Here is an 18,064-nt window from a genome sequence, read left to right as displayed (position 1 = left end):
TGATGGGGCCAATAATGGAGGGGTCCCCTCAGATTATGTGTGGTCATATGCCTACAAAGTTGCGTGGTGATGGGTGAAACCCTTGAGATGTTCTACACCTTTATGTGATGAGCCACGCCCTCCGCAATATTCATTGCCTTATAGAAGCTCAGTTTTAGTAAGTTTTGCCAAGAGGGAACTTTAGATATTGGTCCCCAGATTATGTTCACCCAGTTTCATGCAGATCGCTCAAACTTCCTAGGAAGAGATCCATTTGAAGTGTTTTTCAAAAAATTCAAAATGGCGGAAAATCTATATAAGAGAAAGTTATGGGTTCTTGAGGCAAATGTGTTCCTGATGAGGAGAGGCATCTCTGTGCAAAGTTTCATGTCTCTACGACATACGGGGCATGAGATATGCCCATTCAAAGTTTGCAATTTCAATGGGTTGCTATAGCGCCCCCATTTGGCCAATTGATGTAATATTGCTTCATTGGCATCCTCCCATGACCCTCTACCACTGTGCCAAATTTCACATGGATTGACCAAGTCAGTGAGGAGAAAAACATGGAACACACACACACACACACACACACACACACACACAGAGTCTTCGTCATAAAATAGTAACATAAAACAGGATCTGGGCTGAAAATTGTTTAACATCGAGTTAAAAATTTGATTGTTTGACTCACATCCTCGTGTCCATACATGCAGGCGAGGTGAAGTGGTGTGTTTCCGTTGTTGTCCTGAGCGTCCGTGTTGGCCTTGTAGTGCAGCAGCAGCAGCTGGAGGACAGAGACGACATTAATGATTAAGTTTAATGTATTCTGTTTGTATTACATGGTATCGTTGCCTTTGTTTTCTGTTACTGTAATCTTAATTAATCTGCAAATATCTTTATTTATCTTTCTTAAGATCTCTTTGTTTTGTAATTTAGTAACTGTATTGTAATTCATGGATTTCAGCTGCATCAAGTCATTCTCTTAATGTAAATGAAGTGCTGTATCATGGATCACACACACAGTCAGATACTGTATTGCAGGAGTGTGTGTTTTCACCGTGACTCCCTGGTATCCCCGCTGGCAGGCCAGGTGCAGTGGTGTGAGGGCGTGGTAGTCTGTGGCGTTGACCGGCGCTCCTTTCGACACCAGCAGGTCGATCAGCTGGGCCTGACCTGCCGCACACACAAACACATGCACGTACATTATGGTTAAAATTATCCTGAAAGAATCTGATGTTGTGTGTGTGTGCATTAACAGCTGCTCACCGCAGATGGCAGCGACGTGCAGCGGAGTGTAACCTCTGTCGTCTCTAGAGAATGGTGTCACGATGGATGGGTCGTTCAACCGCCTACAACAGGAAGTAAGCAACCAAGGTTAGGTCACAGCAGCGGTGGAAGAAGTGCTCAGAACTTTCACTTAAGAAAAATGCCACAGTGTGGAAATACTCTGTCACAAGGAAAATTCTTGCATTCACCATTTTACTTAAAAGTCCAGTGTGTATAATTCAGGGGGATATATGGGCAGAAATGGAATATAATAATAATAAGTATGTTTTCTTTACTGTATAATCACCTGAAAATAAGAATCATTGTGATTTCGTTACCTTAAAATCAGCCGTTTATATCTACACAGGGAATGGGTCCTCGTCTATGGAGACAGCCATGTTGAACTACCATATATTAATCTGTTTCACTTTAGATCACTTTAATGTTGCAGCTGGTAAATGTGGAGCTCATTTTTCACGTTTTATCTTTATCCGTAATATTAATTTTATTTTATCACTTTAATATTAATCTGAAACTGCAAAGTCATTAAGTAAATGTAGTGCAGTCAAAAGCACAATGTTTCCCGCTGAGATGTAGTGGAGTAGAAGTATAACGGAGGAGAAAACGGAAATGCTCGAGTAAGGTACAAGTACCTTTAAATTGTACGTAAGTACAGTACTTGAATAAACATACTTAGATACTTTCTATCACTGCCTTAAGGCCCGAACATACTCAAGCAGAATGGACTCCGCGGAGGTCCGCGCGGACTCAAAGCGGACGTCCGCAAGCCCTGTGCACGCAAAGCCCAGATTTTACAACCACGCAGACTCCGCTCCGTGCACCAGTGACTGCTCAGCATGTATTTTTCACATTGCGGGGATTTTTCACGGACATTTTTACAAGAAGCTACAACGCGGAAGTGCGCTCGACTATGAAAGCCCGAATGACTGCGGACATTCCTCGCGAAGTCTGCTCCGCTAATAGTACGCCCGAGTATGTTCGGGCCTTTACAGTAGTAATTAATGGTTGGAAAGTTTAATTTGAGAGCATCGCTCAGTCAAGGGGGCAGAAAACTGATCTCAGCTACAGGAATGAGTGGTTGAGGGAACTTATTAAAGATTTAGAAAAAATTTAAATGATCTTAAAATGCTGTAAAATCACACCTATCTCACAGTTTCCTCGACGTGATGTCAAGTATTATCTGTAAATCTGACTCATGTCCCCTCTGGGCCACCGTAGATGACTCTGAACATTTTACAGCCACGAGAAGTTCAGCACAAAGTGCTCTGAATTTCACAAATTAAAAGCTGTGTACTACGTGCGTGTGAGTGTGAGTGTATTGGTGTGAGGGGGAAGTGAAAGCGCAAAACAGCTTTTTGTTCCTGATTCGATGAGCTCTGGTGCAACATAAAAAAGGAAAAAAGGGGAAATGAACTCGAGTAGACAAGAAAAGAAAACTAGAGGGACTTTCTGGGCAAAAACATGACGTCTTTGTGTCATTTCCAGTAAAACGTGATTCTTAAAGTGGCTTCATTGATGTTTATCTTTCCTGTGTGTTTGTGTGTGAGTGTGTGTGTGTGCTGACCCAGACAGCTGGAGGTCACAAAGGTCACAGGAGCAGAGGGGATGACACATCCTGACGTCCTCGTTGATCTCTCCTTCACTCAGCAGACGTTCCACCTCCCCTTCGTTTCCATTTGCGATGTGCTACAACACACACACACATGTATACACACATCATGGGAGAAATTAATACAATATTCTTATATTCATTCATTTATTCTTATCTATTGTGAATTGAAACCCTTAAATCAACTGCAGGACCACAGAATGTTGTACTAAGAAACATCGAGGCTCCCCAGAACACCAAATGTCACTGGACCTCATTGAATAATAAGTGCGTAGAAGTGTTCTTACTCTGCGCATAAAATAAGAGCACACACAAAATTGCCATCTAATTTATGGCACATGAGCCAGGGCTGATTTTGTTCTTACCACTGTGCCTATGTTGGTGAATTTGAATAATTATAAACTGACAGGCGCTTGTCTGCTATCTGCAATCAGCATACTGCCATGCCGCCATTTCTCTAGATAAGGAAATACGTTGGTTGAAGTACCTGGAAGCCAAACTTGAGTAAAAGTACAGATATCTTATCCGAAAATGACTTCAGTAGAAGTTAAAGTCACCAATTAGAATATTATACTTTAAAGTATCTGATATTTACTGTACTTAAGTACCAAAAGCAATTTTACGATAAGTATTGAAAGTAGAAATACAAGTAAATGCTGGTTATTAAAAAGCAAGTGGTCATTTAAAGACCTCTTGAAGAATGCCTGGTCTCCAAACCAAGTTAAAAACAATGTACTGGAATGTCTCCCAATTTAATAACGTAAACCTTTGTTAAACATCCCTTTTTCACGATGTAAAGTAGTTTAAGAAAACTTAATAGGGTACACACTGTTTGAAAAGAGTAATGAGGAAAGAAGGTCTTAAGTTGCTGTTTAAACTGCTGTAAACCCCCAATAGTCTTTCTATCTCAGGGTCTTCCCTGGGTTTTTTCGAGACCAAGGTGGCAAAGGCCTGTGGCAGGGGGCGTCTTGACAGATGTACTTTTAGATACGGTCCCCCCTCTATTAAATATGAATGGAGGCCCCCACATGCTTGAGCTTTACACTGCTGACTTGTATAATCAGAACAGACATGTCCTGTTATTTTCAGTCTTGATTATATTTACCCTTTACAGCAGGCACATCCTGACAGCTGAGAACATTACTGTCAGGTATTGTCCCCCCTCTATTAAATATGAAAGGAGGCTGAAAATCACAGGACATGTCTGTTCTGATGATACAAGTCAGCAGTCCTGAAATGTGTTTCTCTTTTATAATACACATTCTACATCCGTCTTTCCACACACGGGCTTCCTTCGCCCGAGGGGGAACCAAGATCTGACACAACACTGGAGGGAGAAGCAGGTCCATGGAGCTGTGTGCCGGACGAAAAAACAAGCGCGTCGCACCGAATGCGCCCCGCCACAGCGTTGCTTTGGGTTGTGAGCGCGCATGACGTGCATCTACATTGAAAGTAATGGGTTTGTGCGCACAAAAGACGCTACATCTGGGAGCCCCCCATGCGCACACACACTTTAACCAAGGTGGCGGCCAAAATCAGTATATACTGTGATATATTCTTTTCTTGTTTGGTAATTGGTTGTCTGCTTGCAATTAACCCTTCAAAAAATATAGCAAGCGGAGTCAGAGGATTATGAATTTTTTTCTTTTTACCATGAACACCACAAAATGGACATTACACTTATAGAAAAACCAAACCGTCAGATTTTATTTTATAGTAACAAGGGAACAAAAATGCTTCACCTACATTAACTGCGTGAGTTTTGCATGAAGTTACGAACTTACAACACTGAGAATGTTTCTACAAGCAAAATATCTCCACTAATTAAATTAATGCTGTACTTTATTGCGGTCAAAATGGCAAAGCAAGCGACTCATGCACCTTTTTGGAAATTAATACAAACCCTTTTTTTCTGGATTAAAACTATTAATTGTTAACGGTAAAACTATTGACACAGTAAATGTCCTGCATGCCTGTTTCATCACATCAAATAAAAAGTTGTTTTTTCTTTTTTTTAAATCGCAAACGTTTTCTTAGTTGTTTTTACAATGGTCATCCTCTCCACCATGACAGCCAACATCAGGACAACAAAGTCACATGTTCTTCAAAGTCTCAGAGAAGAAAAGCCAGTGTGACTTGAAAACATGAACTGATTGATGTTCCTCATAGTCATTTATGTAGTTCTACAGTCACAAAGACCTTCACGGGTAAAATCTTCACTTTATCCATAGTGTTAATGTATGGAAACAGTCTCTCAGTGAAAGTGTGTGTGAAGGTGTGTATGTGTGTGTCATTATCAGGATCAAAGAACGAAAGCATTCCTCTGTCCCGGTCCAAAATTACTCTGATCCTCTGGAGCTTCTTCTGCACACTGAGACCAGTGGGTGGATCTGATGGGGAGAGAGCTGAGTATTCACCATAACTGAGACATACTGTCCATAATCCAGACTGTATGGGTCCCTTCCTCTGGACAGACTCTGCTGACACACCCAGTGACCAACGTTTACTGTCTCCAACTTCGACATCCCAGCTGTGAGTCCCTGAGTTAAAGCCCTTGGAGCTCAGGACAGACCAGTAGTAACCATCAAATCTCTCTGGATTATCAGGAAGCTGCTGTTTCTCCTCACCCAGAGTCACACTGGTCAGATCTTCAGACAGGATGAGTCTTGTACCAGCAGTGTTTGGGTCCAGAATCACAGGAGTGTAGGAGACCACGTTCCTCATCTTGTTCCAGATGTTGAAGGTCAGGTTGCCCAGGTGTTTGGTCTCATCTATCAGAGCTCCTGAGGGCAGCTGTGGATCATCCAGCAGGGGGCGCTGCTGGACTCTGTCCACTGCAGCCTTGTAGTTGAGCAGGAATGAAACGTCTTCAGCTCTCAGCTCGTCCTCTGTGGCTCTGACTGTGTCTGAAAGAGCTGCTATCTCTGCTCAGAGCCTCCATCTTCTCCTTCATCATCTGACTCTTCTGCTCCTCTTCCTCCCTCAGTGCAGCCACCCTGGCCTCCTCTTCCTCCTCTAGAAACTGGTGAAGCTTCTTAAACTGCTCCTTAATCTGCCTCTCTGTGCGTCGGGCCTGGACCTGAATGTGTTCTGCTGTTTGATCACACTTCACTTTAACCTGTTCAAAATCCTTTAACTTCTTCTTTAAGGGCTCCAGAGTTTCCTGAAGTTTCTTCCTGTGTTGTCGTGCAGCTTCATCGATGGGTTTGAATCTGTGGTTGGTGTGTTTATCTGAATCTCTGCAGACGACACACACCGGCTGCTGATGGTCCAGACAGAAGAGTTTGAGTTTCTCAGAGTGCAGACTGCAGAGAGCCTCTGAAGCTCTCTGATCTCTCTCCTGTAAGAAACTCTCACACAGGTTCTTTAAAGCAAAGTTAGGAGGTAGTTTTTCCTGTGAATGTCTTCTCTTACAAACTGGACACTCCCGTGTTTGTTTCTCTCTCCACCAGCTCTGCAGACAGTCTTTACAGAAGCTGTGGCTACATGACAGGATGACAGGGTCTTTAAAGATGTCCTGACAGACAGAACAGCAGAAATCTTCCTCTAATCTTGAAGCCATTTAGTCTCTGAGTGAAGCTGACACACAGCAGGCACAGACAGCTCAGCCTCTCCCCGTTCCCTCAAAGTTACTTTCACTTTGATTCTTTGTTTTCTTGTAAAACTCTGGTTCAGTGTGTGCAGTCAGCAGCTGGTTGAAGTGGTCATATTCCAGTATTCCCAGTATTCCCTCCTGTAGCTGAACTCTCTCAGAGGAAGTGGTTGTTTTGGTTTGAAGGTAAATCCTATCGTCCGTCCTTCAGTGTGTGTGTGTGTGTGTGTGTGTGTGTGTGTACTGACTCAGTGAGGCGTAAAAACATCCAGTTTACTGTTTTTTTTCCTCGGGTGAGTCAGCAAATGGGCGGAGCTTTGTCGGGTCAAATTCCAAACTGGTTCATAATTTGTGAAAATGATCATTTCTGTAAATCAATAGAAAAAACACTAGTGTGTTTGTGTGATTGCATGTGTGTAGACTTATACAGAACTGTTGGAAAGTTATGAATCCGCTGTTATATTGATGCTTTTCTTCTTTCCTTCAATAGTAACTACTGCAACAGAGATATAAACAGCATCATTCAGACACCAGATACATTATTGACATCTGAAATAGTTTTGGACTCAAAAGAGGAAGAATTTTAAGTTCTCTCTGTCAAATTCAGCCAGTGCAAACTGCTGGGTGTCACAGCGCCCAGGCGGTATCACAGAAACACAAATAACAAATGATTAGAACATGTATAATGTTTAGGGCTGCCCCCTAATAGTCGACTAAATGTTAGTCAACCAGAAAGGTCATTATTCGGCAAGATTTCTTTGGTCGCTTAGTCACAGAAAAAAAAGTAAAACTCTATCAGGAGCTGCATCTTGTCAAAATAAATGAAAACCTATATAACTGGACCATGTGTGACTTCAATTTGAAAGGACAGACACAGGAAGTGTCCACGCTCAGCAGTCAGACAGGAGTCAGGTTAATTTCCAGGGCTGGTACCTGCGGTTATTCCACAGGCTAGTTAATAACATGTCGGGCAGGAAATCCAAAGTGTGGGATCATTTTGAGAAGGTGAGGGACGAACCCAAGGTGATATGTAAACTCATCTTCATTGGTCAACTACAAACATGACGTATCATCTGAAACATGGAAGTAGCTACATGCCCATTAGCCCACAGCGTCATTAACAGGCGGCTCGCTCAGTGTGTGACGTGCACTTGGAGATAAAATATAGTCCTACATTAATGAAGGTTCATTAGTACAGTTTGTATTTCTCTGTAATGTAGCACAGTGTTAACAATGTTACTGATACTATTCTTTCTCACACCTTCAACTCAAACCATTGTGTTGCCCCGCCCACAACATATAATTTAATAATCAAATGTACATTGTAAACATGCGGGCGACTAGTCGACTGATGGCCTGAAATGATGACTAGGAAAATTCTTTGCCAGGGAGCAGCTCTAAAGGTGCGGACACACCAAACCGACATCAAAGAACTAGCGGCAACGAAAGCCAACTGTTGCGTCGTCTACGTCGCCTCATGTCGCCTGTGTCAGTTGCATTTGAACACACTACACGGACTACATCCGACGGCCACGTAGCACGTACGTTCTGCGTCTGCGTGAGAGAGAGCAGAGTGAGAGAGTGGTATATCCTGACAGCCGAGGGGTTTCCTGTCTGTGCAGCCGAGCACCGCAGCACCTCCGTGGACTATTACATCCAGACGGTCCCGGTGTTTCCTCTGCAGGCTCCACTTCACTCAGCTGCCCGATAAACCCGCTGCTTCTTCCCACTTTAACCTGAATAACAAACCAGGGCTCGGTGCTCCGGTTGGATCCAAACGGAGAGCCGGGGCTAGCTCAGAGACTAGCGGAGGCTAACTGGCTGTGCTTCCCTCCGTCATGCTGCGGCTAACGCTCCGCCAGCCTCCCAGCTAGCCCCGGCTCTCCGTTTGAATCCAAACAATTGGAAGGGGGAATAAAACCTAAACAGCCAATCAGAGTGATCTCTTTCACCGACTAGCTCCGCCACCGATTCAACATGCTCAATTGGCCGAAAAGCCGCCACCGCCGACGCCGAAGTGCCGACGGTGTGGGACACACCACAAAAACTAGGCCGACAGACGCTCACCGACGGCCCGACTTTGGTCGACGGCCGACCATCAGCTTGGTGCATCAGGGCTTTAATAAAGTTACACACAGAACCTTTAAATGATTCAAACTTCCATTTAGTCAATTACCCATAGTGTCGCACGACCGGGGAGAATAATGTCTTGCATTTGTTTCTCAGTCCTGAAAAGTGTAACTGACCTTGATTATTATTAAAGAAAGCTAAAAGTGTATCTGTTCACTTCAGCCTTTAACTCGCTCTGACTTTCCTAATACAGGTCTGAAACTCTTTCTTTTTAAGCTTCACGCTGCTGCAACTCTTTTAAAATCTTATTTGATTTGATGAATTATAGTTTTACAATTCTATGATTTTATGACTTTCTGTGATTTGTTTTTTTTTTATGGTTTTGCTATGATTAGTGGGTGGTGGTTTTGATGGAAAGAGACTGTGGTGAGTTCTATTTGATCTACAGTGCCACAGCTGAGTGGTAGTTGATTCTGGGGCAGCTGTGGGCCATACCCGGCACAGACAATACCCGCGGTGAGGTTAACTCTTGAGAAAACACTTTCGGTTTATCAGTGTCTGTTGGCAAGTCTGTGCCCGTTGGGAATTATAGGCTCTGATTGTTAATGACGTCAGAAGGCCTACAAGGTGACAAAAGGAGAAATACTGTGTGATTTCAATTAATAGGATCTCAAATCAGCAACACTTTTAAATGAAATATCCTTTCATATTGAATTGCCTTGTCTATTTTATGTCTATTTCCATGTAAAGCGCTCAGTGCTTATAATGCCCTTATTGTAAAGCACTTTCTGCATTTCTCGTATGAGTGGCGCTGTATAAATAAAGTTTATTATAATCATTGAACCACATTAGTGCAGCTGCACTCTAAATATTGAGTCAGTCTGTTTTAATTTGTTTCCTGAGCTCACCTCAAACAGACAGTGGATGGGCGTGGCAGCGCTCTGAAACAGCAGACTCATCCTCTCCTTGAACAACGCCTTGTCATTCAGCTCACCCGAGCCCTGAGCGGACACAACAAAGAATACACGGACGAGCTTCATTACCATCAAACGCTGCTGGGAAACAACACAGGGATAACTGGAATAAAAGTCCTGTTGTGTGTGACTCACAGAGTGTGAGTCCTGCAGCTTCCCCAGGTTGATGTATTCCACTGCGGCCTCGAAAGTGCTCAGACAGTAGCTGAGTTCATCTTTGCTGGAGTGGCTGAAGCAGAAGTTCCGGATGTAGCTCAGGTTGGCCATCCTGAGGACAAAATGACACGATTAACCACCTTCACAGCTGGAAAACATTTCCTGCAGCAGTCGTCACTGTTTATCAGATCAATGGCTCAAAGGACCACATACAGATACTGAAGAGGTAACACTGAGGTTCTGCAGACCAGAAACCATGAGATTTGGTTTATTATGTTTTACCTTGTGCAATATCTTCACCAGGTCATTGCTCTATAGTGATGTGAAGTCACACCGAGGCTACAGAGCAACAGCTTGGTGTTGTATGTGAATGTGTTGAAATCAAAGACTGCACACATTATCACCTCAATACCCAAATTTTTCTACCAAAAATAGAGCCATTAGAGCAATTTAATAAATGCTATAATCACACACAAGTGACTCGTGCAGGATGATTTTCCAAAATCAAACAGGTCAAATCTATTGAAGGAAGCTATGGCAGAAGTAAGACGTTTCTGTCGAGCATTTTTGCTCCGTTTTTGCACATTATTTATCATTCATGTCTTTATGCTGATGTTGAAGGCAAAAATATATAAATCAATTTCATCTAAAGGTGTTTCTGAACCAGGAATTTTTTCAAACAAGCTGCTGAGGGGAATCACTGCACAACAAGTGATGTTACATGATTAAAAAAACAAGTCAGATCTGTGAGGCTGTAGTGCTCATTGTGAAGAAAATTAGATAGATGAAAATCAAACGAAGTACTGGGCAATTTCAAGTGTTGACTTGATGGTGGCACTGGATGAAAAGACAGAGGATCACCAACGTTATTACATTTCAGCCGAGGGGAACTTGAGTGTCTGAGTCAGACGAGATATTTGTACAAAATTTAATGCCAATTCATGCAGAGGTTGTTGAGATTTTTTAGTCTGAACCAAAGTACTGAACACATCACTGCTGAAGTACAGGAGATCCGTCTTGGTCTCAAAGCCAGTCTCAAGACCACTTTTTAAAGTACTCGTATCTGGCTTGACCTCATTCTTACCTAATCTCCACTCAGTCTCAGACAAAGAGGACTCGGGATTTAATTTCAAGACCTGTCAAGACCACAACTTTGCAGGTATCACTAAAAAACCTGAGTAAAAAAGGAGCGTTGAATAAAGATGGTTGAGTTTATTTCAACTTCTTAAGCCTGATTTACAGTTGGGCACTGACACTTTTGATGAGTGTCACTTGACAGAAATAAAAGAGCAGCGCGGTGTTTTCCATTTATGCTTTGGCAAAAGGTTTCAGTCATCTCCATGGTGACCAGAGACCTTTTTGTAGCCCGGGTATTTCTGCATGTTAAGAGAAGCATAATCTGCAGAGACATCTGTTTAAATCAAACAAATATCCTGCATTATATGTGTTTTTAACTTAACCCTATAGCTTTTGATCACTTCGCCCCCAGTCTGTGTGTGAGCGGCAGATTGCCTCACTCGCGACAGGGCAGGGAAATTAAATCAGTGAATCAATAAATACAAACACTGTTGATTTCTTCTCCTACAGCGCTGAAATGAAAATATTTATGTTCAGTAAATGTGTGCTGTCAGTCAGACTGGCGAAGGCAGTTTGACCGGCTGCTGTCCTCTCAGCTCTGCAGAAGCTGCAGCTGACAGATGGCTGCTTCTTTTGACAGAGACGCTAAATGCATGTTGACGACACTAACGTTATCGATCACAGGTGTGCGACATGAAAGCAAAGTGTAAAGCGACACTTTTTTTCTGTTAAAAAAAAATGTCATTTTGTCGAGCGATACAAACACTGTTGATTTCTTCCTGTAGCGCTGACGGGAAAAATATTTTAGTTCAGTAAATATCTTCTGTCAGTCAGACTGACGAAGGCAGTGTCGAACAGCATTTTTATTTTAGTCTAAGTGTGTCGTGCAGCGCGAGCCTTGCTCTGGTCTGCTCTTGGTCTTGATCTTGACACTGGAACAGACAGGCCGACACTGCCATCATATCCATGATGCAAGTGCACAGAGTTTGTATTGTACCTCTACTCAAATGCAGACACAGTATCTTATTTAGACTTCCTATAACTCCCTATTTACGGTTAAAAACAGTGTCATTGTCTTGGCTGATGATTACTGTGAATGCAGAATTAACAGCACAAACTCTGTGACAGGTGATGAGACAACAGTGTGGTCCTTGTTTTTAACCATGGCTCTATAGATAGCAATGTTTATCAATCCACTACTTTGATCTGGACTATAATATCTCAACAACTATTGGATGAAGATGAAATGTTGTACAGAGTGTCACCGTTTCTCAGACAATGAATCCTCCTGACTTAAGTGATCCTCTGACATTTTATCTAGCATCACCATGTGGTTCACATTTGTGGTTTTCAGTGAAATATCTCAACGGCTGCTGGATGGATTGTGATGACATGCAGTTACTCTAGCGTCATCATCAGGTCAACGAATGTGTCCTGGTTTAGAGCTAAGATGTGTTAGCATTTAGCTCAAACTACCACTCTGCCTATGTTAAGCTGCTCTCACGTCTGCTTAGTTTTCACTTTCTGTGTCGTCCTCTTTCAGTTCCCCCCACACGACCGATGACAGATTGACACCACTGGACGTTTACTCCAGGAATCAGCTTCTTTGTTTCCTGAACACAACCCACAAGGTCAGAGGTCGTCCCCCCCCCCCCCCCCCGCGCTCCCCGCTCACCAGTTGGGAATTTCCGTCTTCACCAGCAGATAGAGGATGACAGAGAGCAGGTCATCCGCACACACAGCCTCGATACTGACTGCAGAGACACACACACACACTCAGTTAAGTGAAACACTGACAGCACACACACAAAGACATGAAGTCCTGACGCTGCCCTACACTCTCCCTCTGTCCAAACTAAATGATTAAATTGGGCGCTTGACAAACATTAATTAGGAGCAGATCGTACCACTCTGCAGGCTGACAGCGGCGGCTGTTGTGGGCCGATAAGCTTAGATTTCTAAAGCAAACTGTACAAACTCATAAGAGTCTGACAGAGCAGGTATTGTCCTGCGTGCTGATCTGATCTCATCAGACAGTGAGAGGAGATCACGGAGAGTTCAGTGTGCCAGTACAGTGAGGTGACCGGCTGAATTACTAACCTTCAATCTGGCTTTTCATTTGGAGTAAACATCATTTTTATCCTTTGTGTTTATTTTATATATTTACTGATTTTTAGCATTTTATTGTCGTTATAAATTCTGGTCATGCAAAATGTTATGTCTTTATTGTATTTATGTGAAGCACTTTGGGGGCAGGTTTGTATTAAAAGGTGCTATATAAATAAATACAGTTGAGTTTGTATACAAGTCACACTTTGTCTCTGATGTGTCCTTGATCACACACATACTTCACATATACATAAATCACAGCATACATAAATGTGTGACAAGAACAGAAGATAGAAACAAAGAAAAAGAGAAGCAGGCAAGTTTCACTTTCACACTTCTCAACTTGCATGTGATTTTATTTGCAGCTGAATTAAGAACGATTAGATTTACAGAAACATAAATCCACAAGCTGATGTTCTGGGTCTCTGATGTATCAGATGATGACTCTCCGGTTTGGTGTCGAATGGCGCATGATTCGAGTAATCCTGTTTCACTTTGCTCTTTAATATGTTCCCCACTACCCTTAAGCAAACGCTATTGGACGAACGACCCAATCGTTTCTGGCTGTCTGAAGATATGGTCTCAGTTTAGGATTTATGTTTTGTATTCTAGCAAACATCAATTTTGCTGCATCTCTCACAGATTCATCTTTTCAATTGTGGCATAGGAGAGGGACTGGGTGTGTGAAGGACCTTTTTAAGGAAGGGCATTTCATTTCTTTTGAACAGCTAAAGAAGGATTTTAATATCCCCCAGTCAGATTTCTTTAGATATCTACAGGTACGGAGTCAAACTACCCCTCAGAGTACATGAATAGATGAATGTTTGAGTATGGATCTAGTTGACAGAGGTCTGGTGTCTGTATTACATGATAATATCCAGAGGGCTGCATCCATATCACTTAACCATTTAGCGAGGCAGTGGGAGGAAGAACTAAGAACTACCATATCAGATATAAACTGGCAGGCAGCAATTACATTGGTACACTCCTCATCAATATGTACTAGGCATGGGTTGCTGCAGTTTAAGGTTCTGCACAGGTTACATCTATCAAACTCTACCCTGGTTTAGACCTGACTTGCATTAGATGCAGACAGGACCCAGCTAGCCTCAGTCACATCATGTTTTGGTTGTGCCCTAAACTGACTCTGTTTTGGACAGGTATATTTACTACATTTTCATATATAAGGTTATCGGTCCCAACCCATTGACTGCATTATTTGGGGTAGTCCCTCAGGAGACGTCGATAACAAAGCACCAGGGTGGGGCTATAGCATTCTCCACCCCACTTGCTAGACGTCTGAAACTCCTTAGTTGGAAGAAGGCTACACGTCCTTCTCATAGGCGTTGGGTGGAGGAGGTGATGTCCCATCTTAAACTTGAGCGGCTTAAACACACCACCCAGGGGACTACCCATAAATATTATAAAGTCTGGCAACCATTTCTATCCTATTTCAAGGAAGAATTCCATTCCCTCAATATTGTGTAGCCTAATTGTGGGGGTGTAGCAACCAAAATAATATATATTTGCTTTTACTTACTTATAATGAACTTTAAGTTTATGTTATGGATAAGTTTAAATAATAGAAATTATGCTTATGTTACGTCATCATGTTGGGGTTTATGGGTGTGGCTTTTTGTTTTTTTAGTGGGTTGTGTGGTGGCGGGAGTCGGACAAAGGAAAGCGTTCCTGTAGTAAGCTGATATATATATAATAATTGATTGCTGCTTTTTTTTAATCCTTTTGTTACAATAAACCTGGATCACTTTCAAGACAAATTCAACGTCCTTCTCTTTTTACTTTTCTCTGGAGTGACGCGTCAGCAAGCAGCCTTTTTTTGTTCCTACAGGGGGGTTAAACACAGGACGCTCTCTCCTGACAGGGACAGGCTCTTTTTGGATGTTCAAAGGACTCTTTAACACTTCCATCATACATGCAGACAGCTCTTTCAATGGGCATGGTGCTAGCAAAAAAACTCATTTTAAAAGACTGGAAGACACAATGCCTCAGAAAGTGGCTGTGTGAAATTGTTTTGGTTATTCACATGGAGAAACTGCGATTTAATCATCCAGAATGTGAGTATAATGGGAAGAATCTTCGGCTCCTCTTTTGCAATATCTGGACTCAGTGAGTGCATGTGGATGTTTCCCCTTCGTCCTTTATAGTTTTCTTGTTCCTGCGTACTCTCGAGATGAGCTGTGTCTGATAATCATACATGGATGATATGTATTGCTGTGTGCTTTTGTGTTATTAACTCTTGACTATGTTGAATTTAGGTGTCAAGATCCCTCTTTCGTGTGTGTGTGTGTGTGTGTGTGTGTGTGTGTGTGTGTGTGTGTGTTTACTTTGGTAGGGTTTTGGGGGGGGATTTTTGTTGAGGTTTGTATGTTCAGGTTGAAATACATTATCATCAATAAAAAATATATATATATTTTTTTTTTAAAAAGTACATTTTATCTTATAAATGTGATAAGAGTGTTAAGAGGTGTATGTTGTGGTGAAAGTGAAGCTCAAGCCTTCAGATTAATTTGGCTCAACAAACTAAATTCAACCGTATTTATAAGCGAAACGTCATTCACGGCGGTTAGTATTTATATTTTTATAATATTCAGATCCTGATCCTGACACAGAGATCAGAAAACTTAAGAAGTGGAGATTTAATAAACAGATATATATTCACACACACACACACACACACACACACACACACACACACACACAGACGGTGCATACCAGTGCCTCTCGGGGTCTGGGTGGCGGTCAGCGCGACTCTCCGCAGGCAGAGCAGTTTGAGGAGGGGGGAGGTCTGCTGGTTGAGCTGACTCAGCTCTCTCTTTGCCCGAGACAAGTTTATACTGCAGAAACACGACAGAAGCAGCAGGTTACAGATCAAAGATACACTCAACAAAAATAAAAATGCAACTCTTTTGTTTTTTGGTCCCATTTTTCATGAGTGTAGTTACAAATTTAAGAGTTTTTATGCACACAAAAAGATTTATTTCTCTCAAATTTTGGTTGCAAATGTGTTAAAAATCCATGTTGGGGGCAGTGTTTGTTTTTTTACAGGATCCACCTGACAGGTGTGGCATATCAAGATGCTTATGACATAGCACCATCACTACACAGGTGCGCCTTCAGCTGGTCATTCAACACTGACAGAGAACTTTGTGATGGAAAAAAATACCAATTTCACATCATCACTCAAGAAAAAGTTTTCTGGATTTGATTTTTTAACCATATGGCTCATCAGTGCAGTTCTTTGTGGCAGATGCATATAAGTTCTCAGACGTCTGAGTATTCTTGAATGCACCAGTGCAGCACCACACAACCCAACATCAGCAAAAACATAAAGGAAACTCCTCCTTATCTGTTATCTCACTTTGACCTTTTCACTTCCATAATGGCCGACACTAGTCCAGTCAGTGGATCATAAACAGACAACGCATCAACCATCAGGTGCCTCATGCTGAACTGACCTGAAGTCAGCTTTGACTCCCAGCTCTTTCTGCTGCAGGTCCTGCAGACTCCTGGTGATTTTGTTGAAGGCAGCGTCCTGTTGACGAGCAGCAGAACAGACACGAGATCAGCTCTGTGACACATCACTGACACACACAAGTACAGCCACATCTGTTTCCACTGCATCTTTCAGTCATTAATGGGAAACTTTCATTGTGGCAAAATCAAAGAGAGACAACAAAATAAAGAAAGGGCACTTCGTTTAACTTTCAAATCTGCCCTCAGTTTGAGATGTTCCACACTGTCCAAGAGTGTTTCAAAAGTTTGAGCGCTTTCTAGAAATGTGCTATAATGTCTAACAGCATTAAGTCCCTGAGCTTTGTCACAACAGTCACTAACCCCCAGTGTCATCTGTCCATACAGATAAGTATGAAACACTTCTTTAGGCAGAAAGCAGCTCTGGAGTTCACTGTTTTATTTCTTCTCTCTCCATCACAACTTTTATATTTTGCTACATAGATAATTACAATCAGACACAAAAAGGGTAAAATCCCCTCAGCTGTAACACTGCATGAGCGTGTTTGTGCGGTTAATATCATGAGAGGAATATCTTCTGTGAATCAGACCAGAGACCGGGTGCAAGTGATGCACAATTCATGGTGCTTTCAACAGCTTCAATCTTTGTAAATTCACCCATCAGTGTGACAGAACAGTGAGAGCAAACATACCTGGCTGGCTTCAAGCGTTCCCACAAAGTTAAAAATTAAATCATGGATACCATGATGAACATACATCTAGGATAAGAAGAAAAAAAGAAACATTTTAGTTTACAGCTGTGAGAAAGCAAACTCACAATTTAACACTAGCATCAGTTTTATTAGCAAAGGACTTTGATTATGTGAGTCTGCTGGACTGCACATAATCAAAGTCAATGGCTTCATTTTCAGCTGTGTTTACATGGATATATTTATGTCCTCTGTTAGTGGGATCCGTTTCCATGTGATGTGCCTCAGAAACAGACTTCAACTTTAATGCGTGAACACGTCTTTACTGAAACTAGAGACAGTGAATCTGATCTGTACTGATCGTAGTGATGTTACCTCTACCGCCTGTTTGAGAAGAGTCATCTGAAGCTCCTGCTTCGCCAGAAGTTTCTGTAGAAAAACAACACATTCATCAGAGCAGCGAATGTCTTAGTCACCGTTTAGGATGTGATGCAACAGCTCCTCCTGTTACTGTGATTAGGCAGAAAATTGACACAAGAGAAGCACGCAGAGGATCTTATTAGACTCCGCAGAGCCTAACAAGACATCCTGTGTCCTGCGGTGTTATTACTGATCTACATGTTTGTGCCGTGATTCAAGGATTCACAGATCATGAAGGCCTTTAGAGAACCTGAGACTGCTCCTCCTCAAACAAGACCAGACACACAGAGACCAATGCTGTGTCTCAAATCACGTACTTCTGTACTTACACTCAATATTTTGAGTGTCAGTGCATTCACACTGAGAATTATGGAACAATGCAGTGCACTATGAGTACGGTGCACTCAAAACGGTCAAGAAGTTGAGTGTGGAACTATGGACACTTTTCGCCCTCAATGGTCGCCATCTTGGCTACGTAGGGGAAGGGGAGGGACCACTTTTCAAACTGGAAATGGTGGCAGAGGACTGTGCAACTGTGAACATCACTGCATTGTACAAATACATGTGTTTTTTGCACTAAGCACCACTATACTGTTGTCGGGTATAA

The 18,064-nt window shown here is 42.3% G+C and overlaps 1 protein-coding gene and 1 pseudogene across 2 annotated transcripts in view; both read right to left on the bottom strand.

Moving 5' to 3' along the window:
• ankrd27 (ankyrin repeat domain 27 (VPS9 domain)) overlaps positions 1–18,064 on the bottom strand; it is a 61,300-nt gene that overhangs the window by 27,635 nt on the left and 15,601 nt on the right. For both annotated transcript variants that reach the window (XM_049574683.1, XM_049574682.1), the window contains exons 6-16: positions 17,413–17,466; positions 17,041–17,106; positions 16,333–16,409; positions 15,590–15,711; positions 12,423–12,501; positions 9,650–9,782; positions 9,449–9,541; positions 2,834–2,955; positions 1,249–1,331; positions 1,040–1,155; positions 674–766 (exon numbers count right to left, since the gene is read on the bottom strand). In XM_049574683.1, the coding sequence (XP_049430640.1) occupies positions 674–766; positions 1,040–1,155; positions 1,249–1,331; positions 2,834–2,955; positions 9,449–9,541; positions 9,650–9,782; positions 12,423–12,501; positions 15,590–15,711; positions 16,333–16,409; positions 17,041–17,106; positions 17,413–17,466 (1,038 nt within the window). The remainder of the gene's footprint in view (positions 1–673; positions 767–1,039; positions 1,156–1,248; positions 1,332–2,833; positions 2,956–9,448; positions 9,542–9,649; positions 9,783–12,422; positions 12,502–15,589; positions 15,712–16,332; positions 16,410–17,040; positions 17,107–17,412; positions 17,467–18,064) is intronic.
• Positions 4,511–7,634, bottom strand: LOC125887691 (nuclear factor 7, ovary-like; annotated as a pseudogene).

This window comes from Epinephelus fuscoguttatus, linkage group LG4, assembly GCF_011397635.1.
Source record: "Epinephelus fuscoguttatus linkage group LG4, E.fuscoguttatus.final_Chr_v1".
Lineage (NCBI taxonomy): Eukaryota > Metazoa > Chordata > Actinopteri > Perciformes > Serranidae > Epinephelus > Epinephelus fuscoguttatus.
The sequence above is the reverse complement of the archived record's forward strand: the minus strand, read 5'-3'. Positions and strand labels throughout refer to the sequence as shown.